This window comes from Schistocerca cancellata, chromosome 2 (assembly GCF_023864275.1).
Source record: "Schistocerca cancellata isolate TAMUIC-IGC-003103 chromosome 2, iqSchCanc2.1, whole genome shotgun sequence".
Classification (NCBI taxonomy): Eukaryota; Metazoa; Arthropoda; class Insecta; order Orthoptera; family Acrididae; genus Schistocerca; species Schistocerca cancellata.
The window spans coordinates 774,352,369-774,366,771 of NC_064627.1; the positions used below are offsets into that span (position 1 = coordinate 774,352,369).

The following is a 14,403-nucleotide window of genomic DNA, read 5'->3' on the forward strand; positions in this document are numbered from 1 at the left end:
TTATCTCACTATGGTTAAGATAGATAGTGCCTACAGAAAAATTAAAGAGACCTTTGGAGAAAAGAGAGCCACTTGTATGAATACCAAGAGCTCAGATGGAGACCCGGTTCTAAGCAAAGAAGGGAAAGCAGAAAGGTGGAAGGAGTATGTAGAGGGTCTATACAAGGGCTATGTACTTGAAGACAATATTATGGAAATGGAAGAGGAGGTAGATGAAGATGAAATGGGAGGTACGATACTGTGTGAAGAGTTTGACAGAGCACTGAAAGACCTGAGTCGAAACAAGGCCCCGGGAGTAGACAACATTCCACTAGAACTACTGACAGCCTTGGGAGAGCCAGTCCTGACAAAACTGTACCATCTGGTGAGAAAAATGTATGAGACAGGCGAAATACCCTCAGACTTCATGAAGAATATAGTAATTCCAATCCCAAAGAAATCAGGTGTTCACAGATGTGAAAATTACCGATCTATATGTTTAATAAGGTACAGCTGCAAAATACTAACGCGAATTCTTTACAGACGAATGGAAAAACTGGTGGAAGCCGACCTCGGGGAAGATGTTTGGATTCCGTAGAAATATTGGAACACAACTTATCTTAGAAGCTAGATTAAGGAAAGGCAAACCTACATTTCTAGCATTTGTAGACTTAGAGAAAGCTTTTGACAATGTTGACTAGAATACTCTATTTCAAATTCTGAAGGTGGCAGGGGTAAAATACAGGGAGCGAAAGGCTATTTACAATTTGTACAGAAACCAGATGGCAGTCATACGAGTCGAGGGGCATGAAAGGGAAGCAGTGGTTGGGAAGGGAGTGAGAGAGAGTTGTAGCCTATCCCCGATGTTATTCAATCTGTATATTGAACAAGCAGTGAAGGAAACAAAAGAAAATTTTGGAGTAGGTATTAAAATCCATGGAGAAGAAATAAAAGCTTTAAGGTTCGCCGATGACATTGTAATTCTGTCAGAGACAGCAAAGGACTTGGAAGAGCAGTTGAACGGAATGTATATTGTCTTGAAAGGAGGATATAAGATGAACATCAACAAAAGCAAAACGAGGATAATGGAGTGTAGTCGAATTAAGTCGGGTGATGCTGAGGGAATTGAATTAGGAAATGAGTCACTTAAAGTAGTAAAGGAGTTTTGCTATTTGGGGAGCAAAATAACTGATGATGGTCGAAATAGAGAGGATATCAAATCTAGACTGGCAATGGCAAGGAAAGCGTTTCTGAAGAAGAGAAATTTGTTAACATCGAGTATAGATTTAAGTGTCAAGAAGTCATTTCTGAAAGTATTTGTATGGAGCGTAGCCATGTATGAAAGTGGAACATGGACGATAACTAGTTTGGACAAGAAGAGAATAGAAGCTATCTAAATGTGGTGCTACAGAAGAATGCTGAAGATCAGATTGGTAGATCACATAACTAATGAGGAGGTATTGATTACGATTGGGGAGAAGAGAAGTTTGTGGCACAACTTGACTAGAAGAAGGGATCTATTGGTAGGACATGTTCTGAGGCATCAAGGGATCACCAATTTAGTATTGGAAGGCAGCGTGGAGGGTAAAAATCGTATCGGGAGACCAAGAGATGAATATACTAAACAGGTTCAGAAGGATGTAGGTTGCAGTAGGTACTGGGAGATGAAGAAGCTTGCACAGGATAGAGTAGCATGGAGAGCTGCAGCAACCAGTCTCAGGACTGAAGACCACAACAACAACGATAAGAGCAGCAGGTCCAGTGGGAATGCAGTGGCTGTATAGAGTACTATCAAGTGTGTGGAGAAATAGTACAATACCTGACGATTGGAGAAGAGGAGACATTGTTCCCATCTTCAAAAAAGGTAATAAGAGACTCTGTAAAAACTACAGAGGAATAACCCTTATGAGCCATACAGCCCAGATTTTTGAAAGAATTTTACTAAATCGAATAAATCAAAAGACAGAAAAGGATCTGAGTGAAGAGCAGCATGGGTTTAGGAAAGGAAGAAGCACAATCTACATGATATTTTCTATCCGCCAACTGATGGAAAAAGTTGAAAGTGTAACAAAAGGGTTATAATGGTTTTTATAGACACAGAAAGGGCATATGATTCAGTTAACAGGGAAAGACTCTGGGAAGAAATGAAGAAAATAGATATAGAAGATGGATACATTAATGTGATAAAGACAATATACAAAGGACACAATTGTAGAATTAGAACATCATTGGGGAACTCTGAATACTTCGAAATAAGACTAGGACTTAAACAAGGAAGTATTCTATCTACTGCACTTTTTAATGTTGTGATGGAGGGAATGAATAGGGCAGTAAAAGATATAGTTAAAGAAAAAGACAAAAAGATGATTTTTGCAGATGATATGGTAATAAGGGACGATAAAGAGGTAGATGTACAGTTACAACTTGATGCGTGGAAGGAAACAATGAAAAGGTATGGATTAAAAATAAATAAAATATGAGGGAAGTAATGGTATTTGGAAGTGACAAAGGGATCAACGGAAATATTACTTTGAATAGAGAACCCCTCAAAGTAGTAGACAGTTTCACTTATCTAGGGGGTAAAATATCTAGCGATGGAAGAATAACCAACGAAATTAATAGGAGGTTACAGAAGGGAGGCAATTTCTACCAAACAATAAAACACCTGATTTGGAATAATAAAGTTTAAGAAAAAGCAAAACTCCTTACGTATAAGAGTTATTACTTCCCTATTGTCACCTATGGAGGAGAAACATGGACAATGACAGAAAGGGACTGGAGCAGACTGCAAGCAGGGGAAATGAAATTTCTCAGAGCAGTTAAAGGCAAAACAATAACGGACAAAGTAAGGAACGTAGCTATCAGAAACGACCTTAAACAACTGAAAAAAAGAGATGAAGATGGTACGGGCATGTTAAGAGGATGTGTGGACAGAGGCTCCCCAAAATTATGGAAGTCCTAAATATGTGACGAAAAAGACCTAGAGGGTGCCCAAGAACACGGTGGAAAACGGGAGTGAGAATATGTGTGGAAAGGAGAGGTGTGACCTGGCAGCAAGTGGAGGAATAAAGGTGGTGGGAGGACCAAGTCAAATGGAGACGATTCGTCTACACCCAGACCCGCCAGTAGCTGAAGAAGGATCCGGATATAGATAGATGTTCATCTTATATCCTCCTTTCAAGAGACTGTCGATTCCGTTCAACTGCTCTTCCAGGTCCTTTGCTGTCTCTGACAGAATTATAATGTCATCTGAAAACCTCAAAGTTTTTATTTCTTCTTCCTGGACTTTAATTCCTATTTCAAATTGTTCTTTGGTTTCCTTTACTGCTTGCTCAGTATACAGGTCAAATAACATCGGGGATAAGGTACAACCCTGTCTCATTCCCTTCTTGAGCACTGCTTCCCTTTTGTCCCCCTCGAATCTTACAACTGCCATCTCGTTTCTGCACAAATTGTAAATAGCCTTTCGTTCTCTGTATTTTACCCCCACCACCTTTAGAATTTGAAAGAGGGGATTCCAGTCTACATTGTCAAAAGCTTTCTCTAAGTCTGCAAATGCTATAAACGTAGTTTTATATTTCTTAACCTATCTTCTGTAAGAAGTCATAGGGTCAGTATTGCATTGCGTGTTCCTACACTCCTCGGGAATCCAAACTGGTGTTCCCGAGGTCGGCTTCTACCAGCTTTCCCATTCTTCCGTAAAGAATTCGTGTTAGTATTTTGCAGCCATGACTTATTAAACTGTTAGTTCGGTAATTTTCACACCTGCCAGCGCCTGCTATCTTTGGAATTGGAATTACTATGTTCTTCTTGACGTCTGCATGTATTTCACCTGTCTCATACATCTTGCTCACCAAATGCAAGAGTTTTGTCATGGACGTCTCTCCCAAGGCTGTCAGTAGCTCTAACGAATTGTTGTCCACCCCCGAGGCCTTGTTTCGACTTACGTCTTTCAGTGCTTTGTCAACTTCTTCACGCAGTATCATGTCACCATTCTCATTTTCATCTACGACTTCTTCCATTTCCATAATGTTGCCCTGAAGCACATATCATTTGAATAGACCCTCTGTATGCTCCTTCCAAATTTCTGCTTCCCTTGTTTGCTCAGCTTAGGACTGGTTTTCCATCTGAGCTCTTGATATTCATACAGGTGGTTCTCTTTTCCCTAAAGGTCTCTTTAATTTTCCTGTATGCAACATGTATGTTACACCTAGTGATATATGCTTCTAATCCTTACATTTGTTCACTAGCTATTCCTGTTCATCAATTTTGCACTTCCTGTCGATGTCATTTTTTAGACGTTTGGATTCCATTTCACCTACCTCATTTATTGCATTTTTTATATTATTCCTTTCACCGATTAAATTCTACTAACCCTCGTGTGTTTACCTACTTGGTCCTCTGCTGCCTTCACTATTTCACCTCTCAGAGCTACCCATTCATCATGTACTGTATTCATTTCCCCTGTTCTTGTCAGTAGTTCCCTAATGCTCCCTTCCAAACTGTCTACAACCTCCATTTCCTTCAGTTTATCCAGGTCCCAACTTCTTAGATTCCTGCCTTTTTGCAGTTTTTTCACTTTTAATCTGCAGTTCATAACAAGTAAGTTGTGATCAGAGTCCACATCAGCCACTGGAAACGTCTTACAATTTAAAACCTGGTTCCGAAACCTCTGTCTTACCGAATATAATCAATCTGTCCCTTCCGCGTATACAACCTTCTTTCTTGATTGTTAAACCAGGTGTTAGCTATGATTAAATTACGCTCTGTGAAAAATTCTACCACTCAGCTTGGTCTTTCGTTCCATTCCCGTAGTCCATACTCACTAGCTACCTTTCCCTCTCTTCTTTTTCCTACTATCGAATTCCAATCCCTCATGACTATTAAGTTTTCGTCTACTTTAACTATCTGAATAATTTCTTTTATTACATCAGACATTTTCTCAATCTCCTCCTCATTTGCGAAGCTAGATGGCATATTACCTTGTACTACTGTGGTGGATACGAGCTTGGCTACAATAGTGCGTTCACTATGCTGTTCATAGTAGCTTACCCGTTTCGTATTTAGTTATTCATTATTAATCCTACTCCTGCATGGCCACTATTTTATTTTGTATTTATAATCCTGTATTCAACTGGCCAGAAGTCCTGTTCCTCCTGCCACTGAACTTCATTAATTCCCACTCTGATATGTTGATTGTAATGCTGTTATAAGACATAACTGAGTGTTACAAATATTTCGATCAGTATTATTGTAGTGGGAGTGATCTCTTTCCTAAATGTCTTGAGTATCAGCCGGATTGCATTTCGTAGCGGACGGCTGTGTCTCAATTGGGGTAGGTGTGCCCACGGCTTGCCTTGAACGATGGCCGTCATCCACGCCACGCATTGCGAAAACGCGGACTGCGCGCCGCCACGCCTGCCGCGGGTATATAACTGCCGGCCGGACAGTGCGTCGTCAGTCCTGCATTCCACTCAGCGAGAAACTCACCGACATGGCCTGCAAGGTGGGTGCCGCCGGAAGACTGCACAGCTTCCACCTGCCGACTGTGTTGTGTCAACATATCAGTGGTGTTACAGTTCCGTCATGTGCTTCGAACTTGACAGCGTATTGCCAGCTGCAAAGACAGCGGTGCCGACACAGACGTGAACATGTAGGACTCTGTATCAACTCGACACGAACGTTGTGTAGGATTCGGTGCCTTGAACTGGCTGGTCAGTCTGACTGTGTTTTGTGTTTTAGAGTGGCTAGTGAGGAACTACACGCAATGTGGGGAGGGGATGTGGAGCTTTCTCGAAGATTCCAGGTAGAGCATTCTAAAGTTAAGAAGGAAAGTTAAACATCTCGTCAACGTAAAGGTCGACTGATATACAGCATTAGCTCAGAATAAACGTAAATGGAGAAAGGAATCGGTCGTGGATCCCGTTGAAGGAACTGAAGCAGTATTTACCTCAAGTAATTGAACGAATTTATCAAACATTTAAATCAGGTTGGATGGAACAGAACGTGAGTCCAAAGTCAAGTGAATACTTTCTCGAAAAAAAAAAAATCGCACACTGACGTGGACAAGCACGAGTCTGTTTCCAAAATCTTACCGGATTGGAGTCAAAGGAGAAACGTTTATGCGCGAAAATAACTAACAGTGAGATGTGGGGACATACTGAGGACTAGTGCTGGATACAGATTCGAATTAGGATTTGCGCCACTTTCCTCCGTACGATTTACTCTTGATAGTTAGTCGAGCGCATTATGAGCCGGGTGAGGGGCATCTTGGTAACTCAGTTATTAGACGATACCCTTTGCAAAGAGAAGATTCGCATTTCATTTGAACCCCATCACACATCTTTAATCTATTAGGAAGTTCATTAGAAAGTTCATTATGTCTCAATGATAGTTACATCAGTTTTTGAAACGATAAAGAAATTAGATCTTTACAAGATAGCGGGGGTTTCTTTTTCCCAATTTATCTCCAACTCTAAGACAAGTACATGGAAGAACGTTACTTCCACACGACGATTGCCGAAGAGAGTAAAATAACGCTGACCATACTAAGCACTCAGTTGCGACATTGCATAAGGTATGTTCATTGTAAAACCAAATTCTCATTCGTTCTGCAATACTGTGCCATCAAATTGACGTCACAGACGTAACGTTACTATTTAACTAATGTGGATTAGAAAGATTAAGTGACAATGTAATGCTGTAATGATGATTGTCTTAGTAGACTTCTAATGGTCAAGAACCTTTCACACGACAGCTATAAAACGAATCTTTAAAACGCCAATGACCCCCAATTTTCCATCCATAGCCAAATAACTACACCTCCTGACCTTCCTTTTGAAGCTCCGCAGAAGAACGTGCAAAGAACCACTGCCTCACAAGCAAAGAAAGGTAGACACTATAACTAACAGATTTGCTGTGTGTTACAGCTGATCGTCCTCGCCGCCTTCGTGGCCGTAGCCCGTGCAGGTTTCCTGGGCGCCCCCGCCGTTGTTGCTCCCGGCCCAGCCATCGCCGCCCGCGCTTACGCCGCCCCCGTGGCGTACGCCGCCCCAGCCCTTCGTGCTGCTCCCGTGGCATACGCCGCCCCCGCACTGCGTGCCGCCCCCCTGGCCGTCGCCCCCGCCGTGAGAGCCGCCCCCGTCGCCATCGCCGCCCCCGCCGCCGTGGCCGCCGAGTACGACCCCAACCCCCAGTACAGCTACGCCTACAGCGTGCAGGACGCCCTCACCGGTGACTCCAAGAACCAGCAGGAGAGCCGCAGCGGTGACGTCGTCCAGGGCAGCTACAGCCTGGTCGAGCCCGACGGCTCCATCCGCACCGTCGACTACACCGCCGACCCCGTCAACGGCTTCAACGCCGTCGTGCACAAGGAGGCCGGCGCCCACCCCGCCCCCGTCGTCGCCAAGGTGGCCGCCCCCGTCGCCTACGCCGCCCCCGCCGTCGCTAAGATCGCCGCCCCTGTGGCCTACGCCGCCCCGGCCATTGCTAAGTACGCTGCCCCCCTTGCCTACGGCAAGGCCATCCTGGGCTAAGCTAAATAAACAACTGTCCAGGCTATATTTATTGTGTGTGAATGAGTTTTGTATGGTATGATGAACGTAACGAATAAAATTCGTTTCTTAAAGTAATCCATTGTTTCTAATTCGTTACCTGAATATTCTCATTTTTTCAGTAGTGTTTTACTTCATATGTCTGCTTTCACTGTGCATTAATGTCAGATAATACTACGACACTCACATAATGGAAGGTACACTTCGCACCCAAAGAGTAACACTACTGGAATTACAATGTTCCTTAAATATTTACCTTTGACACACTAACAAGGGAACCTCCCCATCGCACCCCCCTCAGATTTAGTCATGAGTTGACACAGTGGATAGGCCTTGAAAAACTGAACACAGATCAATAGAGAAAACAGGAAGAAGTTGTGTGGAACTATGAAAAAAATTAGTAAAATATACAAACTGAGTAGTCCATGCGAAGATAGGCAACATCAAGGACAACAGGAGTCAAGGAGCTCCGTGGTCCCGTGGTTAACGAGAGCAGTTTTGGAACGAGAGGTCCTTGGTTCAAGTCTTCCCTCGAGTGATAAGTTTAATTTTCATCACTTTTTTGGGAGTGATTATCACATCCACAAGAAAACCTAAATCGGGCAAGGTAGAAGAATCTTTTTACCCATTCGCTAAGTGTACAAGTTCGGTGGGTCGACAACATATTCCTGTCATGTGACGCACATGCCGTCACCAGTGTCGCATAGAATATATCAGATGTGTTTTCCTGTGGAGGAATCGGTTGACCTATGACCTTGCGATCAAATGTTTTCGGTTCCCATTGGAGAGGCACGTCCTTTCGTCTACTAATCGCACGGTTTTGCGGTGCGGTCGCAAAACACAGACACTAAACTTATTACAGTGAACAGAGACGTCAATGAACGAACGGACAGATCATAACTTTGCGAAAATAAAGAAAGTAAAATTTTCTGTCGAGGGAAGACTTGAACCAAGGGCCTCTCGTGACGCAGCTACTCACGCTAACCTCGGGACCACGGCACTCCTGTGCTCACTTTTTCCTTCATGTTGCCTATCGTGCGCATGGACTACTCAGTTTGCATATTTTACTAATTTTTTTCATAGTTCCACACAACTTCTCCCGTTTTCTCGCTTGATCTGTGTTCAGTTTTTCAAGGCCTATCCACTGTGCCAACTTATAACTAAATCTGAGGGGGTTGCGATGGGGAGGTTCCCTTGTAAGAAACTGTTCTAGTTTGTCCCTTATTGCTATCGAAGTGATCACTTAGTGACTGCGGAATGGGTCCCTCAAGGGAAAGTGTTCAATAGAAGGCGCCGCACGTGACAAAGCGTGGAGGGGATAGGGGGTGGGGGCTTACGTTCACTGTCCAGGACCAATAGCGCCGCAAGCAATCGCTGTGTTCTCCCAACGTAGTCTGAACCTTGCTGCAGCACTGTGTTACAGTGAAGAAACGAGCGATGATGATGAAACTGATACTTTTGTGTTGCTTGATGAAGAGGAAAAAAGGAAACCTGACGGAAAAGTGTTTGCGCGAACACTTTGTATCTGAGAGGCCTGCATTCCTCGGGGCATGCAAGGAGGCGAATGACTTCCCAGGGGGCCGAAAGTAAGGCCTCTCCGGTCAGTCTGACAAACAGGTTCAAGGTGCTGCGTACGGATGACACTGTCCTTCAGCCAGAGGAAGTCGCTGGTCCTGTTTAAGAGGAAACCGGGCAAGAGCCAGACAACCACAGAGCATGGGAATATTCGCAGTTGGGAACTCCAATGTTAGTCGCGTTATGGGGCGTCTTAGGCACATGATTACTAAGGAGAAGGAGAAAGCCAGTGTGCACTCCGTGTGCATAACAGATGGAATCTTTCCAGAAGTGGAACAGGTTGCCATGAAGAGCACAGGGTGCAGCCAACTGCAGGTGCTGTCTCACGTCGGTACAAGTGATGTGTGTTTCTCTGTATCGGAAGGGATTCTCTCGAGTTTCGTGCGGCTGTCAGAAGCTGTAAAGGCTGCCAGTCTTTCTTACGAGATGAAAGCAGATCTTACCACTTGCAGCATAGTCGACAGGACCAATTGCAGACTTCTGGTACAGAGCCGAACATTCAGAGGCTCAGTCAGTTCTGCGACCGTGTAGGCTGCAGATTCCTCGAATTGCGCCACTGGGTTTTTTGGTTAGAGGGTCTCAGAGAAACACAAGAAGATCTTCAGTCTCAAACGCTGCATGATGAACAGAGGAAGAACGTATATCTATTAATAACATGTATAACACTTCTAAACTATAGTAGCTGTGTTGGGAAGTACCAGAGCTCCAAACACTAGTAGAAAGCACTGACGCTCCAGTCGCTACAGGCAGTGAAAGCTGGCTGAAGCCGGAGACAACGAAACTTTGTCTCGAAATCTGGCAGAAATCCAGATAGATTCTGGTCCTATGTAAAGCATGCTGCCGTCAAGACTCAATCAATGCTTTCTCTGCATGATAGCAATGGATATACGGTCGATGACAGTGCTGCTAAAGCAGAGCTATTAACCACAGCCTTCGGAAATTCACTCGCCAAAAAAGACGAAGTAAACATTCCAGAATACGAATCAAGAACAGCTGCTACCATGAGTAACCATTAGTACGTATCCATACAGTACAGAAGCAACTTAACTCACTTAATAAAAGCAAGTCTTCTGGACCAGACTGTATACCAGCTAGGTTCCTTTCAGAATATGCTGATGCAATAGCCCAATACTTAACAGTCATATACAACCGCTGGCTTGGCGAAAGATCCATACCCAAAGACTGCAAAGTTGCACAAGTCACACCAATATTCAAAGATTCAAATGGCTCTGAGAACTATGGGACTTAACATCTGAGGTCATCAGTCCCATAGAACTTAGAACTACTTAAACCTAACTAACCTAAGGACATCACACACATCCAGGCCCGAGGCAGGATTCGAACTTGCGACCGTAGCAGTCGCGCGATTCCGGACTGAAACGCCTAGAACCGCTCGGCCACTGCGGCCGGATCACACCAATATTCAAGAAAGGGAGTAGGAGTAATCTACTAAATTACATACCCATATCATTAACGTCAATGTGCAGCGTGTACGAACATTACGAATTACCTCGCAGAAAACGGTCTTTTAAGATACAGTCAACACGGATTCAGAAAACCTATTTCTTGTGAAACACAACTAGCTCTGTCCTCTCACCAAGTGGTGATTGCTATTGGCAGGGGATTTCAATTTTATTCCGTATTTCTAGATTTACAGAAGGTTTTCAAGACCATAGCTCACAAACGGCTTGTAATCAAACTGCGAGCTTATGGAATATTGTCTCAGTTATATGACTGGATTCGTGATTTCCTATCAGAGAGGTCACAGTTCGTAGTGACTGGTGGAAAGTCATCAAGTAAAACAGAAGTGATTTTTTGTGTTCCCCAAGATTGTTTAATAGGCCGTCTGATGTTCCTCACCTATATAAACGATTTAGAAGACAATCTGAGCACCAGTCTTAGATTGTTTTCAGATGATGCTGTCGTTTATCGCCTAGTAAAGTCATTAGATGATCAAAACAAATTGCAAAACGATTTGGGAAGATATCAGTATGGCGCGGAAAATGGTAGTTGGCCCTAAATAATGCAGTGTGTGAGGTATCAACATTAGCGCTAAAAAGAATGCGTCAAACTTCGGTTACACGATTAAACAATCAAATCTAAAGGCCGTAAGATCAATTAAATACCCTGGAATTATAATTACGGACAACGTAAATTGGAAAATGTTGTGGGGCAGGCGAATCTAAGACTGAATTTTTTTTGGCAGAACACTTAGAAGATGCAACAGATCTACTAAAGAGACTGCCTACATTCGGCTTGTTCGTCCTCTTTTGGAGCAATGCTACACGGTGTGGGATCATTTCCAGACAGGGATAACGGAGTGTATCGAGAAAGTTCAAAGAAGGGCAGCACTTATCACGTTTTGTATTATCGAGAAATAGGGGAGAGAGTGTCACGGATACCATACAGAATTTGGGGTGGACATCATTAAAACACCGGCGTTTCTCGTTGCGGCAGTATCACCTCACCTAATTTCAATCACCAACTTTCTCCTCCGAATGTGAAAATATTTTCTTGACGCCAACCTACCTAGGAGGATACGACCATCATAATAAAATAAGGGAAACCGGAGCTCGTACGGTAAGACACAGGTGTTAGTTTTCTCCCCGCTTCTTCGAGAGTGGTATGATAGAGTATTATTGTGGAGGTGGGTCGATGAACACCCTGCCAGGTACATAAGTGTGATGTACAGAGTATTCAACTAGATGTAGATGTAAAACATAGCAGCAAAATAAAAATTACTACAAACGCCGGGAGAAACAACTATGGTAGTTCTTTTAGATCAGGCATGCAGCTGCCGTCAGACTTCAATCAAAATGTGATAATTCCAGTATCAAAAAATGAGTGTGTTGTTAAGTATTTAATAAGGCACAACTGCAGAACACAAACACGAATTAGCTTAGGAAGAATGGAACAGCTGGTCAATTTGGTTTCGGGAGAAATACAGGAACATGTGAGGCAATACAGACCTTACCACTCGTCTTACCAGATATGTTGAAGTAAGACTTTTATTTAGCAATTGTAGATTTAGAAAAAAATTGTTAAAGTCCAACAGCAATACATTCTTTGAAACTCAGAAGTCATTAGGGGTATAATTCAGGTAACAAAAGGTGATTTACGACTTGTGCAGAAATTATATAACAATTGTAAGACTCTAAGGACATAAAAGTGAGGCAGTCGTTGAAGAAAGCCTGAGAGTGGATAGTATCAGCCGATCAGTCTGCACAGCTAAGTTTAATTCAACGGGTAATTACTTGAAAAGTGGATAAAAGATATAAATGGGTACTAGGGTATAGTCAAGTGTTGTTGGGAGAAATAAAGTAGGAAATGAGACATCAAAAGTAGTATAACCACCCCGTCTACAAGCCACAAGTGATCCGTCGGGACCATCCGACCGCCGTGTCATCCTCAGAGGAGAATGCCGATAGGAGGGGCATGGGGTCAGTACACCACTCCCCCGGTCGTTATGATGGTATTCTTGACTGAAGCCGCTACTATTCGGTCGAGTAGCTTCTCAAATGGCATCACGAGGCTGAGTGTACCCCGAAAAATGGCAACAGCACTTGGCGGCCTGGTTGATCACCCATCCAAGTGCCGGCCACGCCCGATAGCGCTTAACTTCGGTGACCTCACGGGAACCGGTGTATCCACTGCGGCATGGCCGTTGTTTTGAAGTAGTAGAATGACTTTTCTTATTCCTGCATCAAATGATGGTAGAAGTACAAGGGATTGAAATACAGACTGACGATGGGCAAAAAATGACAAATCTCTCTTAAAAAGAGGAATGTGCTAACGTCGAAAAGAAACATACTTTTCAGAAAGTGCGAGAATCATCTGAAAATTAACCTCCGTTAGGCTACAAACAAAATAGTAGAATACTTAATACAAACGTATTAGGAAAATCATAAAACTCTAACTACAGAATCACCATCAAAGCATCTGTCACCTCTCTTAATAAGAAGACAAATCCCATCTGCAGAAAATTCTGCCGTCTGTGACTAGCCATTCCGGAACAGAATTTCGAATTTCTTGGCCGGATTCAAAGCTAGTTTTTCATTTTCATGAATAAGTGGAAATGACTTGGCGCCAAGTGTGAGCAGTAGAATGGATGTTCAAAAATGTTCTGTTCGGACTGATGCGATAATTTTTGTTTACTGCGTACGATTGTGGCTGAGCATTATCGTGCGAAAAGACTTCACCGTTGCTCTAGTGCCGTGTCTTTCTTCTCATTTTTCTGTCTCATGACAGGCTGTAGAATTGACTGCCATTTCCCTTTCCGTAACATGCACCAAACAGATTCTTTTAGGATCTCAATTAATGGCAGTCATAACCCGGCTTGCAGAGATTGGTAAGCGCTTTGCGGTTTGACGGGCGAGGCGTTACGACTCCCTACAATTGATTTCATAGGAAACCCATGTCGTGTCACCGGTTACGATTCCGTTCAGTATAGGGTTTCTCCTTGTGCGTCGAACGAAGAAAAGAGTCCAGAGAAGGAGTCATCCGTTGAGTTTTATGGTTCTCAGAAAGGAGTTATAGTAACATAATTCTTTACTTACGATCTGATGCAGGAAACTCTTGGAAACTTGTCCGGCAGTGGAGAAATCAGTCTGCAATACGAAGAGTTCTGTGGGCGACAGAAATAATGACAATAGCGTTACCCAGAGCTAATTCGAACTGTAACGTTTAAGATCGCAATATTGTCGGCGGAGCGGCAGAAAGCTAAGTTCAACAGAAAGCAGAATGTAAACAGCCCGTGCAATTGCTTTTCACTTATAATTAAGCAATATCGGCTTGACATGGTGCGACATCATCTAATGAGATGCGCGATCTTCAATGGTTGTGAACACGCATGAACGATCTACGACAGGCAAAGCTGCGAGACAAATGTCGATTCATTCAAATGCCAGTCTACAGCTACAAAATGGTTCAAATGGCTCTGAGCACTATAGGACTTAACATCTATTGTTGTTGCAACCAATTATCACTTTCCTAACGATTCCCTTGATTATTATTTACAAACTATAAAACTCGTAAAAGTACAGTTTTTGAATTTTATTGAAATTTCAGTATTTCAAATGCAGGACACACTAACCTGATTAAAATTCTTTCAAAAATGGTTCAAATAGCTCTGAGCACTATGGGACTTAACATCTTAGGTCATGAGTCCCCTAGAACTTAGAACTACTTAAACCTAACTAACCTAAGGACATCACACACACCCATGCCCAAGGCAGGATTCAAACCTGCGCCCGTAGCAGCAGCGCGGACTGAAGTGCCTAGAACCGCTGGGTCACAA

General features: G+C 43.2%; 1 protein-coding gene across 1 annotated transcript; it reads left to right on the plus strand.

The window, feature by feature from the left end:
• Positions 1–474: 474 nt before the first annotated feature.
• Positions 475–7,610, plus strand: LOC126162619 (cuticle protein 21-like). Its single transcript, XM_049919240.1, has 2 exons — positions 475–486; positions 6,909–7,610. The coding sequence occupies exons 1-2, from the start codon at positions 475–477 to the stop codon at positions 7,512–7,514; spliced, it is 618 nt and encodes a 205-aa protein (XP_049775197.1). The 3' UTR covers positions 7,515–7,610.
• Positions 7,611–14,403: the final 6,793 nt, after the last annotated feature.